Source organism: Panthera tigris, chromosome E2 (assembly GCF_018350195.1).
Source record: "Panthera tigris isolate Pti1 chromosome E2, P.tigris_Pti1_mat1.1, whole genome shotgun sequence".
Taxonomy (NCBI): domain Eukaryota; kingdom Metazoa; phylum Chordata; class Mammalia; order Carnivora; family Felidae; genus Panthera; species Panthera tigris.
In genome coordinates this window covers 7,159,378-7,172,413 of record NC_056674.1, presented here as the reverse complement: position 1 = coordinate 7,172,413, position 13,036 = coordinate 7,159,378, and the positions used below count along the sequence as shown (strand labels likewise).

General features: G+C 47.9%; 1 protein-coding gene across 2 annotated transcripts; it reads right to left on the bottom strand.

The window, feature by feature from the left end:
• Window positions 1–6,060: 6,060 nt before the first annotated feature.
• Window positions 6,061–9,495, bottom strand: LOC102969618 (sialic acid-binding Ig-like lectin 14). Of its 2 annotated transcripts, XM_042970365.1 has the most exons (8): window positions 9,360–9,495; window positions 8,912–9,295; window positions 8,652–8,738; window positions 8,463–8,555; window positions 8,218–8,265; window positions 6,821–7,078; window positions 6,590–6,725; window positions 6,061–6,461 (listed from the first exon to the last, which is right to left on the bottom strand). In XM_042970365.1, the coding sequence occupies exons 1-8, from the start codon at window positions 9,394–9,396 to the stop codon at window positions 6,419–6,421; spliced, it is 1,086 nt and encodes a 361-aa protein (XP_042826299.1). In that variant the 5' UTR covers window positions 9,397–9,495; the 3' UTR covers window positions 6,061–6,418. The 2 variants fall into 2 exon arrangements, with proteins under 2 accessions (XP_042826299.1, XP_007074279.1); XM_007074217.3 differs by having other exon boundaries at window positions 8,463–8,738.
• Between the last annotated feature and the right edge of the window lie 3,541 nt (window positions 9,496–13,036).

Below are 13,036 nucleotides of genomic sequence, written 5' to 3'. Positions count from 1 at the left end.
GCCTTTGGGAGGTGATTAGGTTAGGAGGGTAGAGTTTCCTGAATGAGATTTGTGTGCCCTTATAAAAGAGACCCTAGACGGCACCCTTACCCCTTCTGGCACATGAGGACAAGTGAAAAGCCCTCCATGAACCAGGACGTGTGTTCTCACAAGACACCGGATATGTTGGTGTCTTGGTCTTGAATTTCTCAGCATTCAGAACTGTGAGAAATAAATTTCTGTTGTCCATAAGCTACCCAGTGTGTGGTGCTTTGTTATAGCGGCCTGAACTGACTAAAACAGATACCCCTGGGAGCTCAGAGACATCACTTGGTGAGCTGGCATTTATTCATGTAACTAAAACCCTTGTCAAGCTATTAAACATTTCTGTCATTCCAGAAAATACTATCCATCATGCCCTTCCCTACCAGTACCAGTATTCAGAGTTAGAGCCTCTGCCCTGTAGATAGGGGGCAGCTTGAAGAAGAGAGCCTCTAATTTCTCAGCTGTGTTCACCTGGAATTTAGGGTCTTCAACACGTAGCTGGCAGGGGATGAGAAGTGGGGTAGCCGCCTGCCCTTTCATAGGAGGGTGCTGTGGCCCTCAACTTCAGACTTGGAGGAGAGGGCGCCTGTATTCTTGCTTCATCCCACTGGAATGGAGTTTCTATCATCCTGAACCAGAACAGGAATGGGAGTGGAATCAGCAACATTATTCTTAAAAGCCAAAACTGGGAATGATTGAAATGTCCCTCGGCTGGTGAATGCATAAATGAAATGTGGTGTATATTCATAGAATGTAATAACATTGAGAATAAAATGCCACTAACTAATGGCATGTGCTCTAACATGTTTGGACCTCAAAAACCTAATGTCTGGTGAAAGATATCAGGCACAACAGACTTTATATTATGTGATTCGATGTATATGAAATATTCATAAAATAGTTCATTAGAGACTGAAAGCAGATCAATGAGTTCCTGGAGCTGTGAAAGCACTGGTATTGATTACAAATGGGCACAAGGGTCCTCTTTAGGCTAATAAAAATGTGTGACAATGACTACACAACTCTATAAATTTACTAAAAAAGCCATTGAACTGTACACTTACAATGAATTAATTTTGTGTTATATAAGTTGTATCTTAATAAAACAGTTATTAAAAATTCAAGGGGGTGGGGGAGCACCTGGCTGGCTCAGTCAGTAGATTATGTAACTCTTAATCTTGGGGTTGAGAGTTGGGTGTAGAGATCACTTACGAAAATTAAAATCTTTAAAATAAATAAATAAAAAACATAAAAGACCTAGGAATAAACCTAACCAAAGAGGTGAAAAGTCTATACGCTGAAAACTATAGAAAGCTTATGAAATAAATTGAAGAAGACACACTAAAAAATGGAAAAATATTCCAAGTTCTTGGATTGGAAGAACAAATATTGTTAAACTGTCAATACTACCCAAAGCAATCTACATATTCAAAGCAATCCCTATCAAAATAACACCAGCATTCTTCACAGAGCTAGAACAAACAATCCTAAAATTTGTATGGAACCAGAAAAGACCCCAAATAACCAAAGCAATCCCGAAAAAGAAAACCAAAGCTGGAGGCATCACAATCCTGGATGTCAAGCTGTATTACAAAGCTATAAGTATCAAGACAGTATGGTACTGGCACAAAAACAGACACTCAGGATCAATGGAACAGAAGAGAGGACTCAGAAATGGACCCACAAACACATAGCCAACTAATCTTTGACAAAGCAGGAAAGAACACCCAATGGAATAAAGACAGTCTCTTCAGCAAGTGGTGCTGGGAAAACTGGACAGCGGCATGCAGAAGAATGAACCTGGACCACTTTCTTACACCAGACACAAAAAGAAACTCAAAATGGATGAAAGACCTAAACAGAAGACAGGAAGCCTTCAAAATCCTAGAGGAGAAAGCTGGCAAAAACCTGTTTGATCATGGCCGCAGCAACTTCTTACTCAACACATCTCCGGAGGCAAGGGAAACAAAAGCAAAAATGAACTATTGGGACCTCATCAAAACAAAAAGTTTCTGCACAGAGAAGGAAACAGTCAGTAAAACTAAAAGGCAACCAACGGAATGGGAGAAGATATTCGCAAGTGACATATCAGATAAAGGGTTAGTATCCAAAATCTATAAAGAACTTATCAAACTCGACACCCAAAAAACAAATAATCCAGTGAAGCAATGGGCAAAAAGACATGAATAGACACTTCTCCAAAGACGTCCAGATGGCCAACCGACACATGAAAAAATGCTCAACATCACTCATCATCAGGGAAATACAAGTTAAAACCACAATGAGATACCCCCTCACATCAGTGAGAATGGCTAACATTAACAACTCAGGCAACAACAGATGTTGGCGAAGATGTGGAGAAAGAGGAACCCTTTTGCACTGCTGGTGGGAATGCAAACTGGTGCAGCCACTCTGGAAAACAGTATGGAGGTTACTCAAAAAATTAAAAATATAGAACTACCCTACGACCCAGCAATTGCACTACTAGGTATCTATCCAAAGGATACAGGTGAAGTGTTTGAAAGAGACACATGCACCCCAATGTTAATAGCAGCACTATCAACAATAGCCAAAGTATGGAAAGAACCTAAGTGTCCATCAATGGATGGATGGATAAAGAGGATGTGGTATACACATACAATGGAGTATTACTCGGCAATCAAAAAGAATGAACTCTTGCCATTTGCAACCATGTGGATGAAACTAGGAGTATTATGTTAAGCAAAATTAGTCAGAAAAAGACAAATATCATATGACTTCACTCATATGAGGAATTTAAGACACAGAACAGACGATCACAGGGAAAGGAAGCAAAAATAATATAAAAAACAGGGAGGGGGACAAAACATAAGAGACTCTTAATTATGAAGAACAAACAGAGGTTTACTGGAGAGGTTGTGGGAGGGAGGATGGCTAAATGTATAAGGGGCATTAAGGAAGACACTTGTTGGGATGAGCACTGGATGTTATACATAGGGGATGAATCACTGGGATCTACTCCTGAAATCATTATTGCACTAGATGCTAACTAACTTGGATGTAAATTTAAAAATTGATTGATTAATTAATTTAAAAAAGAAATAAAGATATTTTTAAAATTAAATAGATAAACAAACAAACAGTCTGCTGGAGACTTCTGCTTCTGAGTATGAGAGAGTCATAGGGTCCAGAATTATCCTCCTGTAAACAACTAGAATATCAAACAAAATACAAGAAACTTCTCTTTTCATACATGGAAGAAGGGTGATCCTTGAGAGAAGGACAAAAATGAGGTGAACCATATAATCACCGCGGTTTTCTGTGAGGAGTTTGTTTGTAGATAGCAGAGTAAGAAAAAGGGTAAGGGCACCATGAAAGGGACTGAAATTTCACTGAGTTGAGCAGCCAGACTTTGAAGGTTAGGAAGCTGATGCGGCTAAAATATGTAGGTCAGAGTTTCAGACAGGAGTATCGTGGAGAAAGGGTTCAGAGTCTCCATGAAAGGTCCTGGAGTCGTTGGATCTGCGCAAGCATAGGGTGAAACCCCATGAACCCAAATGAGAACAATTTCTAAGGAGAGAGCAATTACCAGAGAGTTATTAGTTGGAAGATTCCCAGAGCTCACAAAGGGCTTGGACATGTGTATATTCCCTCCAGCCAGAGTAAAGATACCTTCTTGAATCTATGGAGTATTCAGTGAAAGCTCCAAAAGGGTGATGGCATTCAAGTGACAGAAAATTAGCCCGACACTAGACCTATCTTAGGAGGGGCTAAAATTAAAAAGTCTTAAAAATATTGGCCCAACATGCTAGTAACCTAACTGCCTTTAAAAAAAAAAAAAGACCAATGTTTTTAAAGAAATACAACAAAAGCATGCAGTCAGCCACATAAAACTGACACTGTCCAGCACTCAGTGAAAACTTATCAGACATACAAAGAATTATGAACACGTGACACTCAACAGAAAAATTCATCCAATGGGATCAGGGTCAGACATGACACAGGAGGCAGATCTAGGAGACAAAGACATTAAAAAACTGATTATAAGTATGTGCCATATATACTCCAGGATGTAAAGGAAAACGTCACCATTATATGGAGAAGAAGTGTAAGATTAAAAAGAAAGGAAATGTAACTTAAAAAAATTTTTTTAAGTTCATTTACTTATTTTGAGAGAGTGAGAGAGAACAAATGGGGAGGGGCAGACTGAAGGAGAGACAGAATCCCAAGCAGGGTCTGCACCATGAGTGCAGAGCCCAATGCAGGGCTTGAATTCACGAACCGTGAGATCAAGACCTGAGCTGAGATCAAGAGTCAGACGCCTAACCGACTGAATCACCCAGGCGCCCCAAAGGAAACACAACTTTTAAAGAAGAAAATAAAAAAAGAAAGAAAGAAAGAAGAAAATATATTATCTGAGATGAGAGTTCCACTGAATAAGATCAACAGCAGATTCAACATTGTAGAATGATCGGTGAACTTGGAGATGTATCAGTAGATCCTGTTCAAACAGCAGAATATAGAGGAAAAAAAGGCTGGAAAATGGCAAACAGATGTTCAGGGCCCTAAGAGATATTATCAGGCCACATAACCATATGTAAAAGGACAGGCCCAGAGGATATGAGAGAATAAGAATAGAAAAAAAGAATTGAAATAAATATTGGCTTCAATTTTTACAAGTTTGATCAGTGTTATAAATCCACGGATCCAAGGTACTCAACAAATTCCAAGCAGGATAATATTTTCTCTCTCTTTGTTTTCCCCTCTACCACTCCCCCCATCTTCCTGTCTCTTCCTTCACACACACACACACACACACACACACACACACACACCCGAAGGCATATATTAACCAAATGATTTAAACCCAGGGAAAAAGAGAAAATATTAAAACCAGCCAGAGAAAAAGACAAACTACAAACAAAGAAAGATAAGAATTACAGAATTCTCACAAGAAACTATGAAAACCGAAAGAATTTGAAGAACTGAAAGGGAAGACAATGTTATCCTAAAATTCTTTACCCAATAAAAAATATCTTTCCAAGCTAATGTAAACAGAAGCTTTTAGACAAAAAAGAGCTGAGAGAATTCGTCACCAGCATACCTATGCCACAAGAAATATAAGAAAATATTTCAGGCACAAGGAAAGTGATGCTGTAGAGAAATCTTAATGTATACAAAGAAATTAAGAGCAATCGAGTGGTTAATATGTGGATAAACATGAAATGGTTTCTTTTTCTAATAAAAGAGATCTCTTTATAACAACTCAGGAAACAACAGATGTTGGCGAGGATGCGGAGAAAGAGGAACCCTCTTGCACCGCTGTGGAGAATGCAAACTGGTGCAGCCGCTCTGGAAAACAGTATGGAGGTTTCTCAAAAAATTAAAAATATAGAACTACCCTATGACCCAGCAATTGCACTACTAGGTATTTATCCAAAGGATACAGGTGTGCTGTTTCGAAGGGGCACGTACACCCCAATGTTAATAGCAGCACTATCAACAATAGCCGAAGTATGGAAAGAGCCCAAATGTCCATCGATGGATGAATGGATAAAGAAGATGTGGTATATATATACACAATGGAGTATTACTCAGCAATCAAAAGGAATGAAATCTTGCCATTTGTAACTACGTGGATGGAACTGGAGGGTATTATGCTATGCAAAATTAGTCAGTCATAGAAAGACAAATATCCTATGACTTCACTCATAGGAGGACTTTAAGAGACAAAACAGATGAACATAAGGGAAGGGAAGCAAAAATAAGACAAAAGCAGAAAGGGAGACAAATCTTAGGAGACTCTTAAATACAGAGAACAATCTGAGGGCTGCTGGTGAGGTATTGGGTGGGGGTGGGGGTTAAATGGGCAAGGGACATTAAGGAGGGCACCTGTTGGGATGAGCACTGAGTGTTCTATGTAGGCGATGAATCGCTAAATTCTATTCCTGAAATTATTATTATGCTATATGTTAACTAATTTGGATTCAAAAAGAAGGAAGAAAAAAAGAAAGGAAACATCAAAAAAGAGAGAAAAAAGATCTCTTTAACATTCGCTGTTTTAAAAATAATAATATTATGAGATTTATAACAATATAGTATGGGGTTGAATTATGGGCTTATCCCAACCACATTAAGGTAGAAGCAAAATGTTACAAAGGGGCTACATAATTCAAATTAATAATAACAAAGATTTATCCATCCCCTCACTTGCCCTCTCCCGCCATTGGTGCAGAACCACCAGGAAGCTTCTCGGGCAGCGGAGGTGGAGAGACTTTAGTTCTGGAGAAGAGGCAGGGCCACGCCATCCAGCACCGCCTTGCTCCACAAGAGCTGTGCCAGGGTGAGTCTTGGGATGTGATAGTTGGATGGTTCTTCAGCCGTCAGGCATCGGCATCACGGTGAGGAAGGGGGCTCACTTACAACCTGCAGCCTTATGCTCTTTGGAGCCTCTGAACCTGGTGGAAAACACAGTTCCGAAATGAGAGACTAGTTCCATGGAGGGTTTGCTCTGGAGAGGACAAGGAATGTGACGTCACCCAAGGGGTCATCCAAATCTGGGACGTCTTGAGAAAGGGCTTCTCACCTGGTGTAGTAGATCCAGGTGAGGCCATAGGTGAGAAGGAAGCCAACCCCCATGAGGGCCCCTCTGAGCAGGGTGAGGACAAGAGGCCAGGTGTTCCACGGCTCCCCAGATATCGGGGGGCAGGAACAGGAGATTCCTGGGGCAAGAGGATGGGAGTGAGTTTCCTTAAGTCCACACCTTGGTCCTGTCCACAGCCCCACCTCGGAATGCAGGTGTCCTGCGTGCACTCACCCTGCACAATTAGGTTCAGGGAGACGTGGTTGGAGCCCCACGGGTGCTGAGCTCGGCAGGTGAATTCTCCTCCATCCCCCAAGACCAGCCGGGGCAGCACTAGGACCCCGGGATCTGAAGGCTGGGAGGGGCTCAGGGTCAGGCTTCCCCGGGACCAGCTCAGCCTGGCGGGGAAGTGGCTGTCAGTGTCACAGACCAGGCGTAGGGACTGGCCCTCCTCAACTCGCAGAGAGGTGGCATTGCCCAGGGCCTCTGGGACTAGGGGACAGAGAGAGTCAGAAGGGCAGGACTGAGAGCCCCTTCTCTCCCTCTGTCCTTCCACAGACACGGGGGGTGGAATATAGTGTCTCATAGACAAGTGTTCCAAGCTAAGGCAAGTAAGAGTGAAGAGCCATCGGGGAGGTGGGGACAGGTACCCGGTGATCCCAGGACAGGCAGATGGACCGCTGAGCAAGAGTTGGCCATGTCTAGACCTGGCAGAGAACATCCCAGGACGTGGACTTGGTGCATGATGCCGAGGAGGGGTGTGGACACAGGTAGGTCTGACCACTTGCAGGGAAGATTCGGAGGCTCACACACAGGTGATGCTCTCAGCCTTTCCTCTGAGGGCCACGGGGAGCCATGGGAGGGTTTTGAGCAGGGGAGGAACAGGGTCCGATCTGGGGCATGTAGAGACGCATTTGGGCACAACTGCAGCGGGCAGGACGGGGAGGGGACAGAGACTGAACAGAGAAGGCTGGACCAGGGTGCAGGTGGTCTCACTGTGTCCAGGTAAGAGAGACAGAGGCCCGAGGCGGGGCTGCTGCTGTGGGGGTGGAGGAAGACAGCCACTGTGACATTTTCAGGAAGTCCAGTTTGCAAAACTCACTGAGTCATGGGGAGTGTTGGGCGAGGCACAGAAATGTCTAAAGTGACTTCCAGGATATTGACTCAGGTTGTTCAGGAGGAAGGCCCTCCCACCAGTGGCAGGGGAGTGCACTCAGGACAATCGGGATGGGACAGAGATCTGTGAGGGTCTTCAGGGCAGACGTAGGACTGGAAGCACCAGGGCACGGGCTTACCCACGGGGTCACGCAGGAAGCAGCCAGAGGCCCGGAGCCTGGCAACAGGAAGCTGTATTTAAGATGCCTTGTGGGACAGTGTAATGTCATGGTCACAGGAGAAGCGGAGAATCAGGAAAAGGGAATGATGGCAATGAGGGGAGAGAGGTCAGGGGAGAGGAGGCAGCCATGGTGACAGCAAACGGTGGAATAGGACTCACAGTGATTCTAGAGAGTCCGGCCAGGGGGCGGGACCAGGGAGGGGATAAGGAGCCATGGGGTTTCATTCCATCAGACCCTTACAACATTCCCTTATCTGACCTCTGAGACATCAGTTGTGCCCCAGGTCTCTCCCACCTGTGCTATTTCCCCTGAAGATGCGGATGATCAGGTTCTGCGGAGCATCTGGAACAGGAACAAATAATTGGTCACCTGCAGTATTGTGAGGTGGTCACGAGCGGGGGCGGGGGGGGCCCGGGTATCCTCTCCATTTGAACCTGTGCTTCCAAGAATACTCCCTAAGTATCCCGCCCAAGCCCTGCCTCCCCCACCCCCAGCACCCACTGTCCTCAGGGACCCTGGCGTCCTGGCCTGGCACTCACAGGACACGTTGAGCTGGATGGTCCTCTCTGTGCTAACGTTAGCTCCGGGGAATCTCACTCGACAGGTGAGGTCGGTGCCGTGGTCCTGGGGCCCTGGGGTGAGGGTGAGCACTGAGAAGTGTGTCCTGTGGCCCAGGGAGGTGAGGGCATCCCCGATCCAGGAGAAGGTCGGCGGCGTCCCCTTCTTACAGGCCCAGGGCACGCTACAGGTAATCTTCTTGGGCTGGCCAGATTCTAGGGGCCCCTGGATGTGGATGTCAGGTGTCCGTGTGAGAGCTGAGGGAGAAAGAGAGACAGAGACGCAGGCCCTGCGTGTGCCCCCAGAAGCAGCCTCTACACCAGGCCAGCCGTTTCCTCCCAGCCAGGATTGAAATCAGGGGGTCCCCTCCCGGGCCTGCCCTGGGGCCCTCAGGACCCATGTATGTCCTCTCCTTGACCCCACTCCTTACCTGTCACACGCACAGAGAGCCGGTTCTTTAGGAAATTATATCTCACAGACGGCCCTCTCTCCACCCTAAAGAAGTATGTCCCCGAGTCCCTTCTCCGTGCGTCTCTGATGTCCAGGGAGCAGTCGTAGTCCCGGGGGTTTCCGAGGAGGCGGAATCGACCCTGGGTCTCCTTCTGCACTTTTCGACCTGGGTTGTTTGTGGCCACTGGAGCATCCTGTGCTACATTGGCCCCTTCCCGGAACCAGTAGCCATACACAGGGTAAGAGTCATTCCAACTATTCAGGGGATAGAGGAAATTGCAGGGCACGGAGACGCACAGACCCTCCTGCACCACCAGTGACTCCAGAACCTGCAGCCAGTATCTCCTCTCCTGAGCCCGGGACCCTGCAGGGAATTGAGTGTCAGTAGCGGCCCCGCCCGCCTGGCCCTCTCCCCTCCGCCCACTCACCTGCCCACAACAGGGGCAGCAGCAGAGGCAACAACATCTTAGAGACAGATGTCTGGGCTTCCTGTGGGTGAAGAAGGGAAGGCAGAGGGAGGCTGAGGGGGGCCCACGGGAAGCTGGGGAGGAGCACCAGGCCTCACGATTTCGCAAAAGGGGAACTGCCGCTGCGGAGCTCACCTCCCACCTGCAAGGTGCTGGTGACCCCCCGCACTCTCTCCTGGAGACCCAGGGAGGAGAGACCAGGAGCAGAACGCTGTGTCCTGCCCCCCGTCTCCACTCTTCCCTCCACCAACGGGGCCTGGACCAGGACCTCTGAGAGCATGTGAGGCATGGGACACGGTGAGTCTCCTAAGATCTTCCCATCTGAGGTGTTGTCTGAGCAGTGTTGTCTACACCAGGGAGCTAGTCAACTGCTGTCTACACCTGGAGGGCCAGAGCCTCATCCAGACCCTCGAGTGGTCGGTCCTGCGAGGTGGAGGACTCTTGAGGTCTGTGAACATCCGGGGTAGAAGGAAAGAAGGGATGCTGGGTGAAGTGAAGGCAGGAACCACTCATTTATTCATCCATTCCCCAAATGCTTAGTGAACATCTGTGTTGGGGGAGCTGGAAACACGACAGATGAGTCTGACCAGGTCAATCCGGTGACAGGGTCCCCACCCATGGTACCACTTCCTCCCTAGACGACGGTGCTGTCCCCATGGGGTGCAGAGCTGCAGGCATCTGTGACTTTGCTATGTGTCCTGGTGGCCTACTGGTTATTTTCTAAAAATCCAAGTGCAGGATTATTTTGGACTTGCGGTAAACAGGAACAACTCTTTTCAGGTTGCAGAACTTAAAGCGGTTCCCGTTAAGGAACCACCCCCCATTTCCCCTTCCCCCCAGCCCCGGAAACCACTGTTGTACTTCCTGTCTCCAGGAATTTGACTACTTTAGAGACCTCATATAAATGGAATCATTTCAATCGGCCATAACGTCCTCAGGGTTCATCCGTGTGGCGGCATGTGTCAGAATTTCTGCCCTTTTTAAGGCTGAATAATATTCCATGATGGGTTAGAACACATTTCGTTTATCTGTTCAGCTGTTGAGGGACACTTGGGCTGCTTTTTACCTGGCTATCGTGAATAATAGTGCTACGAACATGGGTGTGTAAATATCTCTTGGCCCCTGCTCTCGATCCTGCATATGCACCCAGAGGTGGGGCCACTGGACCATATGGTAATTCTAATACTAATTACACACACACACACACACACACAACACACACAGGGGAGGGGGAGGGGCAGATAGAGAAGGAGAGAGAGAGAGAGAGAGAGAGAGAGAGAGAATCCCAGACAGGCTCTGCATTGTCAGCATGGAGTCTGATGCAGAGCTCAATCCCACAAGGGTGAGATCATAACCTGAGCCAAAATCAAGAGTCAGACACTCGACTGACTGAATGAGCCCACCCCGGTGCCCCCGTGTTTAACTCTTGAAGGAAAGTCCAAAGAGTTTTCCACAAGGCTGCACCATTTTTCATTCCTGCAAGCCATGTGCATGGGTTCCCATGTGTCCACATCTTTGCCAACACTGGTTTCCTACTTTCTTCTTTTAAGTAGAACATCTGTCCTAACAGATGTGGTTTAGACTTGCATCTCGCTAGTGACTAATGATGTTGATTATTTTTTTCATGTGCTCCTTGGGGGTTTGTGTATCTTCTTTGCCGAAGTGTCTATTCAAGTCCTTTGAAAATTTTTTTAATGTGTATTTATTTTTGAGAGACAGAGACAGAGTGTGAGTGGATGAGGGGCAGAGAAAGAGGGGGAGACACAAAATCAGAAACAGGCTCCAGGCTCTGAGCTGTCAGCACAGAGCCCCAGGTGGGGCTTGAACTGGGGACGAGCAAGAGCATGACCTGAGCTGGAGTCGGATGCTCGACCGACTGAGCCCCCCAGGCGCCCCAACTCAAGTCCTTTGGATGACAGAGATTTTGAAGTTGTGTTCATGGTTGTACCCTGGCACCCATGAAAGTGCTGGCACGTAGCAGGTGTTCAACGATACTTGCCGGATGAGTCTATGAGTGGGGCTCCTTGGTTAAGCCTCCAACTCCTGATCTTGGCTCCGGTCGTGATCTCACAGTTGGTGAGTTCAAGCCCCGCATCGGGTTTTGCGCTGATGGCGTGGAGCCTGCTTGGGATTCTGTCTTTCCTTCTCTCTGCCCTCCCCTGCTTTTGCTCTCTCCCTCTCTCTCTCAAAATAAATAAGTAAATAAACTTAAAAAAAAAAAGAAACAAATATTTTTTAAAAATAAGTCTATGAGTAAATGACTGGCTATCACTCTTCCACTCAAAACCATACAACCACACATATGCACACATACACACACAGGTGAGTGGCATTTAAGACTGATCCTGAAGGTAATTAGGACTTGGAGAGGCAGGAATGGGGAGGGAACGGCATTTCAGGAGAAGGAACAGCATAGGCAAAGCCTCAGAGTCAGGAAAACCCTAACCCAGCTGGGTGTGGAGACGTTGTAAGATGCAGGGAGAGGTAGGGACCTGGGTGGAGAGTTCAGTGGGAAAGAGACCACATCAGGTCTTCAAATCTAGCCTGTTTGCCCCTCAGTTTGGACTGTGGAGAGGAATCCTAGGTCTTCATACTGTGGAGAAAGTGGATGATAATGGTGTCCCGAGACTCAATGTGTTGAGGACGGGGGGGGGGAGGCAAGAGACAGGTGCGTTAGAGGCCCGGGGAAAAGAGGAGGCTGCAGGAACAAGCAGGGTCAGGATGGGGAGGAGACGGGAGCTAGGATGAGCTTAGAGGAAGGATGGACAAGACCAGGTGATGTAGTGGACCAGGCAGAACAGAGGGAGGTCACGGTGGAGAACCACACCCCGGTTCTGGCCTTATAGATGAGGCCGTGCCAGCCATGTGAGGGAATCCCAGCGGAGATGAAGGTTCAAGAGGAACGTGGCAGCTCAACCTCCACTGTGCTGAGTGAAGCAATCCCGGGGCCATCCTGGAGGAGGTGATGGTGGGATGTTGGGTGGTGAGCTGCCCACATGACTCACCTGAGGGATTAACTGGGCGTGGTGTTGGCCTCCTCCACGCCCCCTGCAGGCCTGGCTTCTCCTTCCTGAGGAATCTCAGTCTGAGAGAAGACACTGGGGCCTTTCGGTCTGGTCCTGGGAATGCAGGGCCAACTGATTCACTCCGGTTCCCAGTTAAGGGGCTGGAGGGCAGACGAGGTGGGAGAGTGCAGGTCTGGCCCCGTAGACGGCTATGAGCACAGCAGGCGCAGCCCGTCCCGTCCTGGACACTGTGGAATCCTCACACCTGGTCAGCCTCCCCCCTGCCCTGCCCTCTGACCTGTTCAGTCCCTCCTGCGCTGGTTCTGGGACTCGGCCACAATCCCCACCCTCCTCAGGCCTCCCCTCCCCCTGGGGCAGTGCTCACACGAGGACGATGAGGCGAAGGAGGATGGATTCGTGGATTCATGAGCTTGACTGCTACACCGTGTCCTCTGCTCCCGGCTGGTCTCTGGACATCGGTCCCCCAGGCCCCCCTGCGTCACCGCTGTGGCACCCCATGTGCCTGAGCCGCACGCTACCCCGTGCCCTGGCCTTCCAGCAGCTGGACAGCGGGCTCTGGGGCTGCCTGCTCGGGGACCAGTGAGCCAAATGGCATTGAGGGGTTAGGGTCCA